Source organism: Psammomys obesus, unplaced genomic scaffold, assembly GCF_907164565.1.
Source record: "Psammomys obesus unplaced genomic scaffold, mPsaObe1.curated_primary_1811, whole genome shotgun sequence".
NCBI lineage: Eukaryota > Metazoa > Chordata > Mammalia > Rodentia > Muridae > Psammomys > Psammomys obesus.
Window position 1 is genome coordinate 2,107,615 of NW_026596131.1, and position 15,294 is coordinate 2,122,908.

General features: G+C 54.9%; 1 protein-coding gene across 1 annotated transcript in view; it reads left to right on the forward strand.

Moving 5' to 3' along the window:
- Positions 1 to 15,294, forward strand: part of LOC129665594 (angiotensin-converting enzyme) — a 20,488-nt gene continuing 5,194 nt past the window's right edge. The window contains exons 1-19 of the mRNA XM_055592351.1: positions 1 to 319; positions 956 to 1,123; positions 1,911 to 2,004; positions 2,961 to 3,104; positions 3,724 to 3,915; positions 4,389 to 4,486; positions 4,791 to 4,963; positions 5,309 to 5,532; positions 5,805 to 5,949; positions 6,162 to 6,260; positions 6,477 to 6,599; positions 6,973 to 7,184; positions 7,830 to 7,966; positions 8,811 to 8,969; positions 9,224 to 9,311; positions 11,368 to 11,511; positions 11,683 to 11,874; positions 12,901 to 12,998; positions 13,159 to 13,331. Of these exons, the coding sequence (XP_055448326.1) occupies positions 50 to 319; positions 956 to 1,123; positions 1,911 to 2,004; positions 2,961 to 3,104; positions 3,724 to 3,915; positions 4,389 to 4,486; positions 4,791 to 4,963; positions 5,309 to 5,532; positions 5,805 to 5,949; positions 6,162 to 6,260; positions 6,477 to 6,599; positions 6,973 to 7,184; positions 7,830 to 7,966; positions 8,811 to 8,969; positions 9,224 to 9,311; positions 11,368 to 11,511; positions 11,683 to 11,874; positions 12,901 to 12,998; positions 13,159 to 13,331 (2,933 nt within the window). The 5' untranslated portion in view covers positions 1 to 49. The remainder of the gene's footprint in view (positions 320 to 955; positions 1,124 to 1,910; positions 2,005 to 2,960; positions 3,105 to 3,723; positions 3,916 to 4,388; positions 4,487 to 4,790; positions 4,964 to 5,308; positions 5,533 to 5,804; positions 5,950 to 6,161; positions 6,261 to 6,476; positions 6,600 to 6,972; positions 7,185 to 7,829; positions 7,967 to 8,810; positions 8,970 to 9,223; positions 9,312 to 11,367; positions 11,512 to 11,682; positions 11,875 to 12,900; positions 12,999 to 13,158; positions 13,332 to 15,294) is intronic.

Below are 15,294 nucleotides of genomic sequence, written 5' to 3' on the forward strand. Positions count from 1 at the left end.
CGCGGCGGGCGCGGGAGAAGGGGCAGCGCCGCACCGCGCGCACCGCGCCATGGGGGCCGCGTCCGGCCAGCGGGGGCCGGGGCCACTGTCGCCTCCGCTCCTGCTGCTGTCGCTGTCGCTGCTGCTGCCGCCGCCGCCGTCTTCGCCCGCCCCGGCGCTCGACCCCGGATTGCAGCCTGGCAACTTTTCGGCGGACGAGGCAGGGGCGCAGCTCTTCGCCGAGAGCTACAACTCGAGTGCTGAGCAGGCGTTGTTCCAGAGCGTGGCGGCCAGCTGGGCGCACGACACCAACATCACCGAGGAGAATGCGCGGCTCCAGGTGGGCGCCCCGGGCCCGGGCGGGGGCGGGGCGCGGCGGGGCGCAGCGGCCAATCACAGGCCCGCGGTCAGTCTCCCTGGGCGAGCGGCGGGCGTCGGGAACCCCCAGCCTCAGCCCTGAGCAGTGAGGTCACTGGTGGCACCCCTGTCGCATGCTGGACCCTCCCACCCGCTCTGCGCATTAGACAGGCGGCGATGCTCCAGTAGGGGTTGGGCACGTGATCCGTGCCAACATAGGAATGGAACGGATAAAGCTGGCTCCTCCGAGGCCAGATCCTCCCGGGGCGGCATCCAGGGCCGGGGCAGTGGCGGTCTACATACAGGGTGCCTGGCTCGGCGGCTCCAGGGCCCTTGCCCCCTGGCAAGCCGCCTGACCTCCTGTTGAGTTTCCTTTTCTGGCCCCTATTCTGGACCCAATTTTCTCCTTCATTGCTCCCTTGAGCCAAATTCCCACGGTTCCCAACCAGAGGGCTCAGGAGGAGGGGTGCTGCTCCGGCAAGCTCATCTCCCGGACAGGACCTCTGCGGGGCCAGAGGGTCTGGAAGCCCTTAGCCTTCCTCTGCGCTCTCAGCGCTGTAGCCTCTCCATGGCCTCCGCCTGAGCTGGACCACTCTTTCCATCCTCCTGGTGGCCGCAGGAGGAAGCAGCCCTGATGGAGCAGGAGTTTACGGAGGCCTGGGGCAAGAAGGCCAAGGAGCTGTATGAGCACGTCTGGGAGAGCTTCACTGACCCAAAGCTGCGAAGGGTCATCGGAGCGATAAGAACCCTAGGACCTGCCAACCTGCCCCTGGCCCAGCGGCAGCAGGTGGGCCGGAGGGTGGAGGCAGAACTTGAGCACTTCAGGTGCCTATCGCGGTTGGGAGAGCAGTCCGGCAGACAGGGAGGGGCCTGAAGTTGGTATGGACCTTGGCTGTAGGAATCCGGGGGAGACAGAGGGCTTCGAGGACCACAGATTTTTCCCTCCAGACGCACGATGTGACAAGTCACTCTCTATTGTGGAGGAGAAAGTCAAATGCAGGAGGTGGAGTGAGGTTGCTGAACAGCAGACTGCCAGTCTAGCGTGTGTGAGGCCCCTGGGGTTGATACTCAGAACTGCACTGCACATGCGAAGAGAGAGTCTCTCTCTCTTTCTGACATGCAAAGAGAGATAGTCTCACTCTCTGTCTCTGTCTCTCGGTGTCTCTGTTTCTCTGTCTTTCTCTCTCTCTCTCTCTCTCTCTCTCTCTCTCTCTCACACACACACACACACACACAGCCAGCAGTGACTTTCTCTCTAGGTAGACTTGGTTTATCACTAGAATGGTTGGGAAGTTTGCGAAGGCGCCAAGGCCGGAGGACAGCAGGGATTCGCCCTCCCTGTGAGCTGGCGCTTGGTCGCGGTGTCTACCCAGCGCCACCTGCGAGGGTGGCCTAAAGGCTTGAAGGGCCTCCCTATAGTGGCAGCTGGTAGAGTGAGGCTGAGGGACGTGGTCTGAGTCACATCCCCTCTCTCCAGGACGCCCTTTTTCTCCCAGCCAGGGTGGGGGAGGGGGGCAGATGAACTCCCGGGCGAATGCCTGGTCGCTAATATTCCCTCAACTCTAACTTGGCAGTACAACTCTCTGCTAAGCGACATGAGCCGCATCTACTCCACTGGCAAGGTCTGCTTCCCCAACAAGACTGCCACCTGCTGGTCCCTGGACCCAGGTATGGTCCTGTCCGGTCTCGGCAAGGGTTTCCTAGTCCTGGGTCACCTGCGGGATGGCATGCGGGTCAGTAAATCAAAGGCACTGATTCCCCCATTGGGGCTGGAACGTGCACGCGTACCCACACTTCTGCCCCATGCTCCTCCTGGAAAACTGACTTCAGAGGGACCCTCTAGTCCAGCAGTGCTCCACCCGAGGGTTGCAACCCCTTTGGGGGCTCAAACGACTCTCTCACAGGGCTCACCTAAGACCGTGTCTACCCAACACAAATATTGACGTTATGATTCATAACAGTAGCAAAATGACAGTTGTGAAGTAGCAACCAAAAGAATTTTATGGTTGGGGTCCCCACACCATGAGGAACTGTTTTAAAGGGTTTTGGCATTAGAGCCAGGTGCTGTGGCACATACCTGTAATCCCAGCATTCGAGAGGCAGAGGCAGGAGGATCTCTATGAGTTTGAGGCCAGCCTGGTCTACAAAGTGTGTCCAGGAAAGCTAAGGCTACACAGAGAAATCCTGTCTCGAAAACCAAGGCGGGGGGCAGGGTTTGCAGCGTTAGAAAGGTTGAGAACCTCTACCCCCACCCCTCCTCCACTAAGCCTTTCTCTGACCTCGCTCTCCTTTGAAAGGGTCCGCCCTTTCTCCAAGAGTCTCCCACAGCCCTGGGTCCCCAAAGTCAGCTGTTCTATGCAGTGAGCCATGGAGGGCCTGTCTGTTCTAACCTGTAAATGTCCTTTCTGTGTCAACCACCTTAGATATTTTCCTGGGAGCAGGGTCCTGCCTGGTGCTTTCTTTGTATAGCCTCCTCCCAACCAGGCCCACAGGCTGCCCTTGCCTGGAGATAGTGTGCCGGAGAAGCTGGCAGAAGTAGTGAAGGCCAGCGCGTACCTCCGGTGAAGGCTGTTAGAGACTGGCACGCAGATGCTTTCCTAACTGGTCCTGCTCACCTCTCTCAGAGCTCACCAACATCCTGGCTTCCTCACGAAGCTACGCCAAGCTGCTGTTCGCCTGGGAGGGCTGGCATGATGCTGTGGGCATTCCACTGAAACCCCTCTATCAAGACTTTACCGCCCTCAGTAATAAAGCCTACAGACAAGATGGTGAGCCTGCACCTTTCTCCCCATGGACGGCCACTTTTCCTGGTTCACGAGGCACTCTCATCTGCTGTCCCAACAGAGCCTCAAGTCCCCGAGCTAGACAAAAACAGCCAATCTGAGGGTTCCAGGGCCCACCCAAGGTCTCGAGCTAGTGGGAATGGCATGAAACCTGCAGCCAGCGTACCTTGCTGTCCTGCCCTCTTACCGCTGCTCCTGGCACCATCTGTGGCACTGCTCCTGGCCCTAAGACTCTGCCTCTGGTGGGACCACTTTTTGCTGTAGCTTAGAGTAGACCTTGATACGGTGACCCCTGCCTGTAATCCCAGTATTTGAAAGGCTGAGGTAGGAGCATGAAGAGTTTGAAGGCAGCCCGGCCTGCACAGTGAGACCCTGGCAAAAAAATAAAAAATAAAAATAAAAAAGTGTGTGTGTGTGTGAGAGACACACAACTGTAATCCCAGAACTCAAGAAACCGAGGCAGGAGGGTCTTGAGTTCAAGGAAAACTTGAGTAACAATCTCAGCCCAGTGCTTGGAGTCAGAAAGATGGCAGAGTTGAAACTAGGGTGTGGGGGGAGGGGAGGCAAAGCCTTGGGCCTGACGGCCACTCTCCCACCCTGTTAGGCTTCCCGGACACAGGGGCCTACTGGCGCTCCTTGTATGAGTCCCCCTCCTTTGAGGATGCCCTGGAGCGGCTCTACCATCAGCTGGAGCCCCTCTACCTGAACCTCCATGCCTACGTCCGCCGCGCCCTGCATCGACGCTATGGGGACAAATACATCAACCTCAGGGGGCCCATTCCTGCTCATCTGCTGGGTAAGGACCTGGACCTTGCAAGCCCAGGGAAGCTTGGGTACAGGATGGCGGCCAGCAGAGGGAGGCTGGGTCATCCTCACGGTGCCTCAGACATATGGAATAATGCCATCGCATGGGCCAAGGTCCCCACAGGCCTGGAATTATAGATGGGAACACTCAGGCTTAGGGTGGGCCAGAACTTAGAGCCAATGGGGAGCTCAAGTAGGGCAGAGCTGGGGGTCAAGCCGGTGGCTTGGGCTGCAGGTTCAGAGTTAGAAGCAGCCTTGTCGTAGATCATATCTGAGGAGGTGAGCCTGGAAGCCTGTGGCCCCTTGGCAAAGGATCCTGGCATAATTAGAAAAGACACCAGTAACCAGTCCTGTGGAACCCAGAGAGAGTCAGGAGAGCTGTCCTATGGTCCCAGGGCTGCATATATGAGAACCAGGCATGGCCGGACAGGAGACCAAGCTGTCCCACTCACTTCTTCCATGTAGGAGACATGTGGGCCCAGAGTTGGGAGAACATCTATGACATGGTAGTGCCTTTCCCAGACAAACCCAACCTCGATGTCACCAGCACAATGGTGCAGAAGGTAAGCTATGGGGTCAGGCTCCAGGTAGGGCAATGAGATGGGGTCCAGGGCAGGAGGGAGCCATGTGATAGGCATGGGGCCTCTCCCCTTTCCTGCCACAGTCAGCAGTGACCTAGGGGCTCTGTCCATGTTGGCGCGAAGTGATCTGCTGTAGTCAGTAGTGCCCTTATCTCTGGGAGGGGAGCCTTAGATACCTTTCCTGGGCTAGAAGCTGTCCTGGTGGAGATCACCAGCAGTGCCCTCAAGGCAGTCAACAGGGCTCCGTGTGGCTGGCTCCTGACCCGTTTCTCTACCCGCTGGCCAGGGCTGGAATGCCACACACATGTTCCGGGTAGCAGAGGAGTTCTTCACCTCGCTGGGGCTCTCGCCCATGCCTCCTGAGTTCTGGGCAGAGTCGATGCTGGAGAAGCCAACTGATGGGCGGGAGGTGGTGTGCCATGCCTCCGCCTGGGACTTCTACAACAGGAAGGACTTCAGGTCTAGACCTGGCAAGAAGAGTACCCTGGGGCTCCGAGGAGGGGGCAGCTGTGACGCAGGCCTGCCTCTGTATTGAGGGACAGGTCTATTCAAGGCCGTAGGGCATGTCATCCCATGAACTCGCCACCCCTGTGGCCTTGAGAGGCTATCATCTGGGTGCCTTGGAGTGGAGGAGGGCCTGAGTGATGGTGGGCTAGCATAGGGTCAAAGGGTTGCTAGCTCTTAAACACTCCCCACCTCAGGACAGAGTCCTCCTTGGCCCTGCCTTCCTCTGGTGCCAGCCTCCCCAGGGCTCTGGCCCCTGCCCTCAGCGTCACCCTCATCCTTGTCGTCTCCACGCTCCAGGATCAAGCAGTGCACACGGGTCACGATGGAGCAGCTGTCCACAATACACCATGAGATGGGCCACGTGCAGTACTATCTGCAGTACAAGGACCTGCCCGTCTCTCTGCGGAGAGGCGCCAACCCTGGCTTTCACGAGGCCATCGGGGACGTGCTCGCACTCTCCGTCTCCACCCCTGCACACCTGCACAAAATCGGCCTGCTGGATCGTGTTGACAATGACATAGGTATGGGGATGGGGAGGAGAACAGTATCCGGCCTTGCTCACTCAGATCTCCCGCCACGGCACATCTCCACTGCTCTCCCCTTGAGGCCCCACACACGCCTGCCTGCTTTGAAGCTTTGAATTTAGCACCCACCCAGAGTCCTCTCCAAGCAGGGCTGAGGACTTGGGGTTCACCTTCTCTCTCTGCCTAGCCCCGCCTCTTTCCCCAGGGTCCACTCTTCCCCCTAGCTGGACTCCTTCTTTCTCCTTTTCTCTCTTCCTGTTTCTGGACAGAAAGCGACATCAATTACTTGCTAAAGATGGCCCTAGAGAAAGTTGCCTTCCTGCCCTTTGGCTACCTGGTGGACCAGTGGCGCTGGGGGGTTTTCAGTGGACGTACCCCTCCTTCCCGCTACAACTTTGACTGGTGGTATCTTCGGTGCGAAGAAGGAGAGGGGAAGCCTAACCCAGGGGACACCCTGCCCCTTCCTTCCTGCTGAAGCCTCACCTCCAGGGATTTCCCCCCATTTTCCAGGCTGTGGAAGGGATGCTGGGGGAGGGGTGGGCTAGGGGTGGACCCGCTATTTTTTCTGCAAATCTCAGGCAGCCTGTGCAACCCCAGGTCTCTAAGATCTAAACGTTCTCTTTCAGAACCAAGTACCAGGGGATCTGCCCTCCAGTTGCCCGGAATGAAACCCATTTTGATGCCGGAGCCAAGTTTCATATCCCAAATGTGACACCATATATCAGGTACCAGTACCAGTGCCCGCTGCCCCTCCCCGCTCCGCCATCCCTCAGACACCTTGAGAGTTGAGAGTTCGAATGGTCCCCTGCTCCTGGGCCACGCACGGCGTCCCCCTTCTTTCTACAGATAGCCCTTAGTCCAGCTGTAACCCGCAGAACACTGGAAACAGCCTGAGCAAGGGACCTTGGTCTAGCTCTCTGCTTTCCCTCCGGCCCCCGCAGGTACTTTGTCAGCTTTGTCCTGCAGTTCCAGTTCCATCAGGCGCTGTGCAAGGAGGCAGGCCACCAGGGCCCACTACACCAATGTGACATCTACCAGTCCACCCAGGCGGGAGCCAAGCTCCAGTATGTGGCAAAGAAGGGAGAACGGGCGGGGTGTGTGTGTGTGTGAGGGACTAGGCTGGTGAAGGGCATTTCTCGGGTAGCTGACTGCTCTGGTTGGAACCCCACAAAACAGACTGCTGTGGGAGGAGCTTCCCTCTCTCCTCCTCCCTCTTTCCCTCTCTATCCATCTTTCCCCTTTCTCTCTTTCATATCAAATGTTTACTGAATAGGCCGTCAGCCGCCATGAGCCAGGCAAACGCCCCCCCAAACCCCCCCTCCCCGCAGAGGCTCTCACCCTAGAGTTCTTTTACCAATGAGGGACAGATGGACAGCTTCGATGTCATGGGCCCCAACCCGTGTTCCCTGTGTCCACGGTGCTTACTCTGTTTGGCAGGCAGGTGCTACAGGCCGGCTCCTCCAGGCCGTGGCAGGAAGTGCTGAAGGACCTGGTGGGCTCAGAGAGCCTGGACGCTGGGGCACTGATGACCTACTTCCAACCGGTCATCCAGTGGCTACAGGAGCAGAATCAGCGGAATGGCGAAGTCCTGGGCTGGCCAGAGTATCAGTGGCGCCCACCGTTACCCGACAACTATCCAGAGGGCATTGGTAAAGTTCCGAGTGAGGGTGGGCTGGGACCAAGAGAAGTCCTGGTCCCTGGCCTCTGCGCCCAAGCCTCAGGCTCCTGATCCATTCCAGCTGAGCCTTGGAGTCCTTGGCTGTGGTGCCAAGCCATCCCTAGGCTCATCATCAGGGCTCTGGAGCAAAGATGGCTATATTTTTCTCCCAGCATCCTAGAGACGGTGTGGCCAAGACTGGGGCCCCTGGGGTCAGTCTGGCTGGCACATTGCTCTATGAGGTCACACTGCAGGCTCAGCTCTTATTGGCCAGTGGTGGGGGCCACAGGGCTCTGCTCTCCTGCGGCCATGGGCCTAGGTTGGGCTACTCCAGGACCACCCGGCTTCTTCTTTCTGCTGCTCTGCTGTGGGAACCCCCTGCTGGTCCTCAATCAGGTGACCACTGACCATGTGACAACCAGCCAGGAGTTAACACGCCAGGCAACAACCAGAAGCCAGACAACAACTCACCAAGCAACAATCAGCCAGACAACCCAGAACCCAAGTGGGACCCCTGGATGGGGGCAGGGCCGTGAGGGGACAAGGAGCTGGGGGACAACAGGAGGGCACTCTAGTGAGACCACACCTTATGGTAAGGAAGACGAGGCCTGTCTATTTTCCTCCTCACCTCCTACAGACCAAGTGACTGACGAAGCAGAGGCTGACAGGTTCGTGGAGGAGTATGACCGGACAGCCCAGGTGTTGTGGAATGAATACGCAGAGGCAAACTGGCATTATAACACCAACATTACCAGAGAGGGCAGCAAGATCCTGGTAGGAACCACCACTTCCTCCAACCCCAACATGTAGCATGTGCACAGACACACACACACACACACACACACACACACAACCACACACACAGCACCAAGCTGCCAAAACTGGTGAAAAGTCTGAATAGGGGATTTAAAACAATACTCCATTGCAGATTTACTGGGCTCGGAGTCCAGGCCCAAGCTAACTCCTCTAGTCTGTTACCATTCTCTAGTTACCTTTCTCAGAGACCATAATCCACTGTACAGAAATAAATGATGTTAGTGTCGCCCTTTGAAAGATTGACAGCCTGTCTGTCGGCACTGTGAGGGACCCTTCCCCTGTCCCTTGGCCCTTCCTTTGTGGGAAAGTATACATTGTGCCACAGAAAGCCAGTTCTTGGCCATGAGCTCTAAGCACAGAGTGCTCATTGCTGCTTGAAGACCCACTGCGTCTCCCCCATGGGTCCTTGGTACCTCTTCTCCTCTTCCTGCACACATCCCTTGGCAATTGTGCACAATCAGTGACACTCTTCCCATGTCAAAGACGCAACCCGTGAACGCTTAGGGCAGGGAGTCTCCTCTCTAATAGCACACTGCCTTCATCCTCATGACACTTGAAGGCGTGCTAGGCTCCCTTCCTCTGCTCTAATAGGATGTATCTTGCTAGAGTGCAGGTGGCTTTTGAGGAACTCATTCCGTACTCATATAAGCAGTTTTCCCGGGTTGAGGCGAAGGGTATTCGTAACAGGGAAAGATGGCAGCCTGGTAAAATCCCACTCCTCACCTCCATGTTTATGGAACTGCCTACACAGAGGCCATGCCAACTATCCTGACCCTGTGACACCATCCCCTTGTGCCCTCAGCTTCAGAAAAATAAGGAAGTGGCCAACCACACCCTGAAATACGGCACTTGGGCTAAGAAGTTCGATGTGGGCAACTTTCAGAACTCTACCATCAAGAGAATCATAAGGAAGGTTCAGAACCTGGATCGGGCGGTGCTGGCTCCCAAGGAGCTAGAAGAGGTGTGTGGCCACGGGGAGCAGGGAGTGGAGACGGCTGGGGAGTGAACCAAACCATGGGTCTGGTTCCACACTGCTTCCTTGACTTGTCAAGTCTTGATATGGGCCATGTCTGCATGTCTCTGGAATTCCCAAGACTGCCACACTTTAGGGCATATGCTCTCTTGGGTCCCACCCATGGTACCTGGGGCCAGAGCAAGATGTGTGTGTAAGGGGAGGAGGGGAGGCTCTTCACTACCCCTTTCTCCCCCATGCAGTACAACGAGATCCTGCTGGACATGGAGACAATTTACAGCGTTGCCAATGTTTGCTACGCAAATGGTACCTGTCTGGAGTTGGAGCCTGGTGAGAGCACCCCTGGAAGAAAACAAGAGAGGTGGGAGGGGATGGCTATGAGGGGTAGAAAGGAGGATGCTGCCAAGGGAAAGAGGAAATGGGTTTCCTGAACTCATTTCCACCAGTGGAACTGCTCTGCCCCAACTGAGAACCAGAACCTCATCAACATTTCCCTAATTCTCTGCCCCCCTAGGGCCGTCCCACCTTTCCAATAACCCCCCCCACTCTCTTTTCCCTTCTGCATGCCCCTCAGAGCAATAGAATCACAAACATGTGTTTTCGAGGCTCAGACCCCAAGAGGGAGAGCCACAGACCTCCTAGTCTTAAGTCTCTACCTTCCCAGACTTCCTTAGAACCCTCTCCCTCACTGGGACATTGCTGAAAAGGAAACTGGGGTCAGGGAAGGTGAATCACGCCAGAATCCCACAGCCCTAGAAGCACCAGGCTAGAACTTGGCCTCCTGTTCCTGGCTGAGAGGCGTCCACACCATCCTTCCCTCCACTGGGCCTTTCCGCTGGATGGCCATGAACTGGCTCATAACTACCTCTCTCTCCCACTCCTTTTTTCTCTTCAGCCTGTCCCCTTTGCAGAGGTGTACTCTGGCCCCACCAGTGCCCACAGAGATACTCTCTCAACCCGCTCCTTTCAGGGTTGGTGAGCTAGGCTCGTAAACATGCCTTGTGGGGAATCTTTACCAGAAGCTGTTTCCTCCTGGCCCCAGCCCAGCTTCCATGTCAGAACAATGGCAAATAGAAGGGGAAATGGAAAATAAACAGGAGCAAGAAGCAGTTCCAGGGCAGGGTTTGGCCTATAGGTAGTGGATGTGGGTGTGTACACACAGAGGGAGAGGGAATGAGTACGTGCTTGTTTGCAAGTACATGCGTGCATGCTGGTTTGTGTGTGTGTGTGTGTGTGTGTGTGTGTGTGTGTGTGTGTGTGTTCAAGCACACTTGGGGCATGTGTGCATGTCTTATTTATAAACATGAATATTTTGAAAAGCATGTAGCGTTTTGCATCCCCACCATACAGCCTTTTGATCTAGGACTAGGCCATCTGGTCATAGACACAGTAATTAAAATTAAAAAGTCCATGAAGACCAGTGACTTTCGTCACCAGAAAGCAGACACAGAATTATGAAAGCAAATCTTCAAAGAAAGCTGATTAAGTTTACCTTTTCTGTGACAAGTGTATATGGCATAGAATGTTCCAGAATAGAGAGAATTTGTGCTCAGGCACAAGTTCAGCAGTGAGGGTTTGGGCCACATCAGATGCTCCGAGCCTTCTCCATCTAGGTCAAGGGCAGAGCAGGGGAAGAAGGCACTGGTTTCGAGACTGATGCTTGCAGTCTTAGAGTGACCCTCACCCTGGCCTGAGAGGTGGATATCAGCTTGGCGTCCTTCCTGGGGTCTCTTATGCAGAGTGGCTTCTGGGGGACACAAACCCAGGGGCTCAGATAGCTCTTGCACTTGTACAGTCCTTACAGCTACTGTTTTATTAATTTCAACCCAATGACAATTTGCAAAGGATGCTGTCGGTCCCCAGGGCCTGCTCAGGGACAGGGCTCTCCATCTCCACATTCCTGGGAGGGCCAGGGCTACACTCTCGGCTATAGATACGGAAAGAGGCAGGTCCATGGAATGCATAGAACTTGAACTCAGGCCTGTGACACTTCACAAACCATTTCTCCCAGGGGAGGGAAAGTCACAAGAGAGCCTTTTGTTTCTGCTCCAGCCTGGCCGCCTCCTGCGTGCATATGTAAGCATGTCATTAAGCTGCTTATAAGGGAGGAACAAGTATATATATATATATATATATATATATTCACATATATCCCTTTCAAAGTTACCGAACCCCTGCAAGTGTCTGAAGCTGTGTGGCATGACTCCCCAGATGGCATTGCTCCCCAACATCTCTCTTCCCTCTCACCCATATTGTCATTTCCAAGTTGATCTTGCCAGTTTTATTCCAACTCTGAAGTTCTAGGACCAAGTTCCCCTTCTAAACAGATGAGAGCTGAAGCCAAGGGCCAAGGCTCCAGCCATTCAACTCCCCCGACCCCTCCCAGGTCTGACAAATGTGATGGCCACGTCCCGGAACTATGAAGAGCTTTTATGGGTGTGGCAGAGCTGGCGAGACAAGGTGGGGAGAGCCATCCTTCCCTTTTTCCCAAAGTATGTGGGATTCTCCAACAAGATCGCCCAGCTCAACGGTGAGTTCCCAGGGCCGGGACCACGGACTGGCTGTTTCCGCTGGCACCTCCTACTCCTCAGAGAGGTCCTCTGAGACCCTCAGGCTAGCGACAGGGAGGGCCCCAGAGCTGTCAGCAGCATCTTGGGTGAATGATAGCTGTTGGGAAAGCTTGGCTGTGTCTCCTGTGCAGGCTACACTGACGCAGGGGACTCATGGAGATCCTCCTATGAGACAGACAACTTGGAGAAAGACCTAGAACAACTGTACCAGGAGCTTCAGCCTCTATACCTGAACCTGCATGCCTATGTGCGCCGTTCCTTGTACCACCGCTACGGGTCTGAGTACCTCAACCTGAATGGTCCCATTCCTGCCCACCTGCTAGGTAAGGACAATGGTCCAGCTTCATGCAGGCGGGCAATGAGCAACAAAGGAAGAGGATAGTACTGGCCATGGGGCAGAGATTAGGCCAGACTAGGGACAGAACTTGAAACCCTGAGGGAGGGAGCATGGCCAAGGCTGGAGAAGAGTGGGGTTGGGGGAACGTCCCACTCACTTGAAGTACCACACTGTCTTTATTTGTGTGTTGTTTGCTTGTGCGTTGTTTGTGTGTGGTGCTGAGGATTGAACCCAGGGCCTTTTATGTGGCCGACGGTTGCTCTAACAACTGAGCCACACTCCTCAGCTTTTCTGCTGCCACACTTGCCACAGGGCCATGTTGTAGAAGCCTTTCACCATCTTTTAAAGGGAAGACTACATTACCCATCATGCCTTGACAGCAAGCTGCAGGAGTCTGGGGAGTCTAGGGGGAGTTCCAGAAAGAGCCTTGAAAGATTAGAGGCTTGGACAGATTCAAAGGCAGGGAAGGAGGTGCCGGGTCTGGGTCAAGGTGTGATGGCAAAGAGCCTTCCAGGGGCTTTAAATACTAAAATGACTTGGGTGAGTGTAGGAGGGAAAGGAAGACAGTAAGAGACGGGAAGAACTAAGGGGAAACAGAGGCCACCAGTTTTGCGTCTCCCTTGTATCATCCCTTTCCTGGTGCTACAACACACAGAGAAGCCAGACAGAGCATATTTAGAGGTCATTTGGGAGAACCCTGCCCCCCCCCCCCGAAGGTGGTCAAGGATGATAGGTTTCTCTTATGGAGGATTCCTTCACTGCTCACGTGTGTAAAGGGCTCCCTTGATTCCTAATGACTAGTTAGGTTCTTACCGGCAACTAATATCAGAAATGACCTCATAGGCTGGGTATGCAGTTCGGAGATAGTGCACATCAAATACCCAGCACAGCCGGTGCTCGAGAGATGCCGCCTTGATTGACAGGATTGTGATCTGGGCCCTCCTCCTGCAGGATTTCTCTGAGCCTAAAAAGTTGTTTCCTTCTCTGCCATCTCTTCCCCGCCTGCCTCCAGGGAACATGTGGGCGCAAACCTGGTCCAACATCTATGACTTGGTGGCACCCTTCCCTTCAGCCCCCAATTTGGATGTCACAGAGGCCATGGTAAAGCAGGTCAGTGCAGCCAAGGCCACCATCAGTGGACCTCCTGAGGGAACAAGGGAGGGCAGGCCCAGATGGAAGGCAGACGCCCTCTCCCTCCAGCGTGGCCCTCTCACAGCTTCTCTCCTGCCACGATTGTGTCTGTCAGAGACAGATATCTCTCTGGTTGCAGGGATGGACACCCAGAAGGATATTTAAGGAAGCTGACAACTTCTTTACCTCCCTGGGGCTGCTGCCTGTGCCCCCCGAGTTCTGGAACAAGTCGATGCTGGAGAAGCCAACCGATGGGAGGGAGGTGGTGTGCCATGCCTCAGCCTGGGACTTCTACAACGGCAAGGACTTCAGGTCTGTCTGGTTGGAGCTAGGACCCTTGTCCCCTCAACTGGAGTGAGCACCTGTCTGTCTAGACGGGGCAGTTTGGGATGAAGGTGAGGGTTGTGTCCAGTTTCAGTCATGAGAACCAAGTAGGGAAATTCCACCGAAGGAATGAGAGCCAGACGTTCTGGCCAGCTCCGCCAGTGGCCAGTTCGGATGTTTAAAGTCACAGATTTAGGCTCTGTGTACGCTGCAGAGACTCCTTTACATATTGCGGGCCCTTCTGTGGGTACACTGATGCCTCACAGGGAGGGACACTAGCGCTTGGGTGCCTTGCACAGAGCCACTCTCACTGCTGACACACTGCTGTCCTGCAACCTGGAGTTAGTTAGCTACCTATCTACAGCTGTCTAACAGACTGTCCCAAAATCCAGCAGCATAAATCGACCAGCTGATCCTCAGGGTTCTACATGCAGGAGGAGTTTAGGCAGCGCTCTACTCCATAGTGACAGACATCTCAGTGGGAGTATTTACAAACTTAATTAACTGCGCCAGCAAGATGTCTCCGCAAATAAAGGTGCTTGCCACCAAGTCTGATGATCTGAGTCTGATCCTCCAAATCCACGTGGTTGGAGGGAGAGGATGAACTTTCAAAACGTGCTGTCCTTTGATGGCCGCAGGCACACCATGGCAGGTGCACACGCACATAAACATTTATAACTTTAATTAATTGGCACTGGGGGAGGGGCCCTAGGGTCCCTTTGCGCTTTGCGCCTGCTGGGAAAGCATTCTGTCACACAGTTTTACCCTCTAGACACAGCTAGGGTAATTTTAATGGCTCATATGGGTCCATTTGCCCAGGACCTAGTTTTGGCTACTGGGTGAGTTCCTCAGTATTTCCCCACAGGCAGTGCCTAGGGTGGAGTGTTCAAGCTGACCTAGTTAGGATGGCTAAAGCAGCCTGGCACTGATCAGGCATGTTTTTGGCCCAGGCTGGCTTGGGCTCCTTCATGACAGTCTCGGGGTTGGTAGATGTAGTAAAAGCAGAAGCAGCCAGGTTTCTCAGTGGCTAAGTTTAAAACTGGCCCCGAGTCCTGTCTGCTAGGGGTCTCTCTCCCACCTTAGGCATTCTACTTTTGGACAGGGCGGCCTCGCTATATAACTTAGGCTGACCCTGAACTTGTGGTCCTCCTGCCTCAGGCTCCCAAGTGCTGGGACCACAGGCATCGTCAGCACTCCATGTCTGCCACATTCTATTGGTTACAGAAAGTCCCAAGGATAACGCTGATTCAAAGGAAGGGAGGACTCTGAAATCTGGGAAGCGGCAGAGATACCGTTCCCCGCTGGTCTAGTGCCTGTATGAGAGGAGTAGACACAAAGCCAAGAAACAAATAAGAGCGTGGTTGGTGGGGTCAGGGAGCGCTGCCTGGTCTCGAGACCTTCAAAGGCATGAGGAGCTGTAAGGCCCACGTAGATTGACAAGGGGATAGGGGATGATCCTATGGGCATCTTTTTTTTTTTTTCTTTTTCTTTTTTTTTTTTTTTAAATGGTGAGTCAGAGGAGACGGTAGGCAGACTCCTCCCTTCTCTTGCCCCAACATGAGAAAGAAATATGAGGTCAACCTGCCCTGTGTGACTCTGGTTAGGCCCCAGGTGGAAGCTCCTGTCATTGGAACTGGCTTGTAGAAGAAGGTGAGGGGTCAACCCAAGGAGGCAGAGCCTTCTGGCTCGGACAGTGCTGCAGCTGTCATTCAGCCCTGGCCACAGCATTTTTCTAGCGACTCTGCTCACTGGCTTGGGTTAAATGAGATGCAGAACAGCCTAACCCTTGTGTCCTCCAGGAAGCCCCAATCCTGGAAGATAAAGACAGTACATGGGAAAGCCCTGGAGACGCATTCTACAAAGTATCAGATTTATGCCTTTGTGCCTGTTCAGCAGCTCAGAAAGCAATAGACAATATGGGTTGGAGCTACTCAGGAAAGTTAGGAGCAGA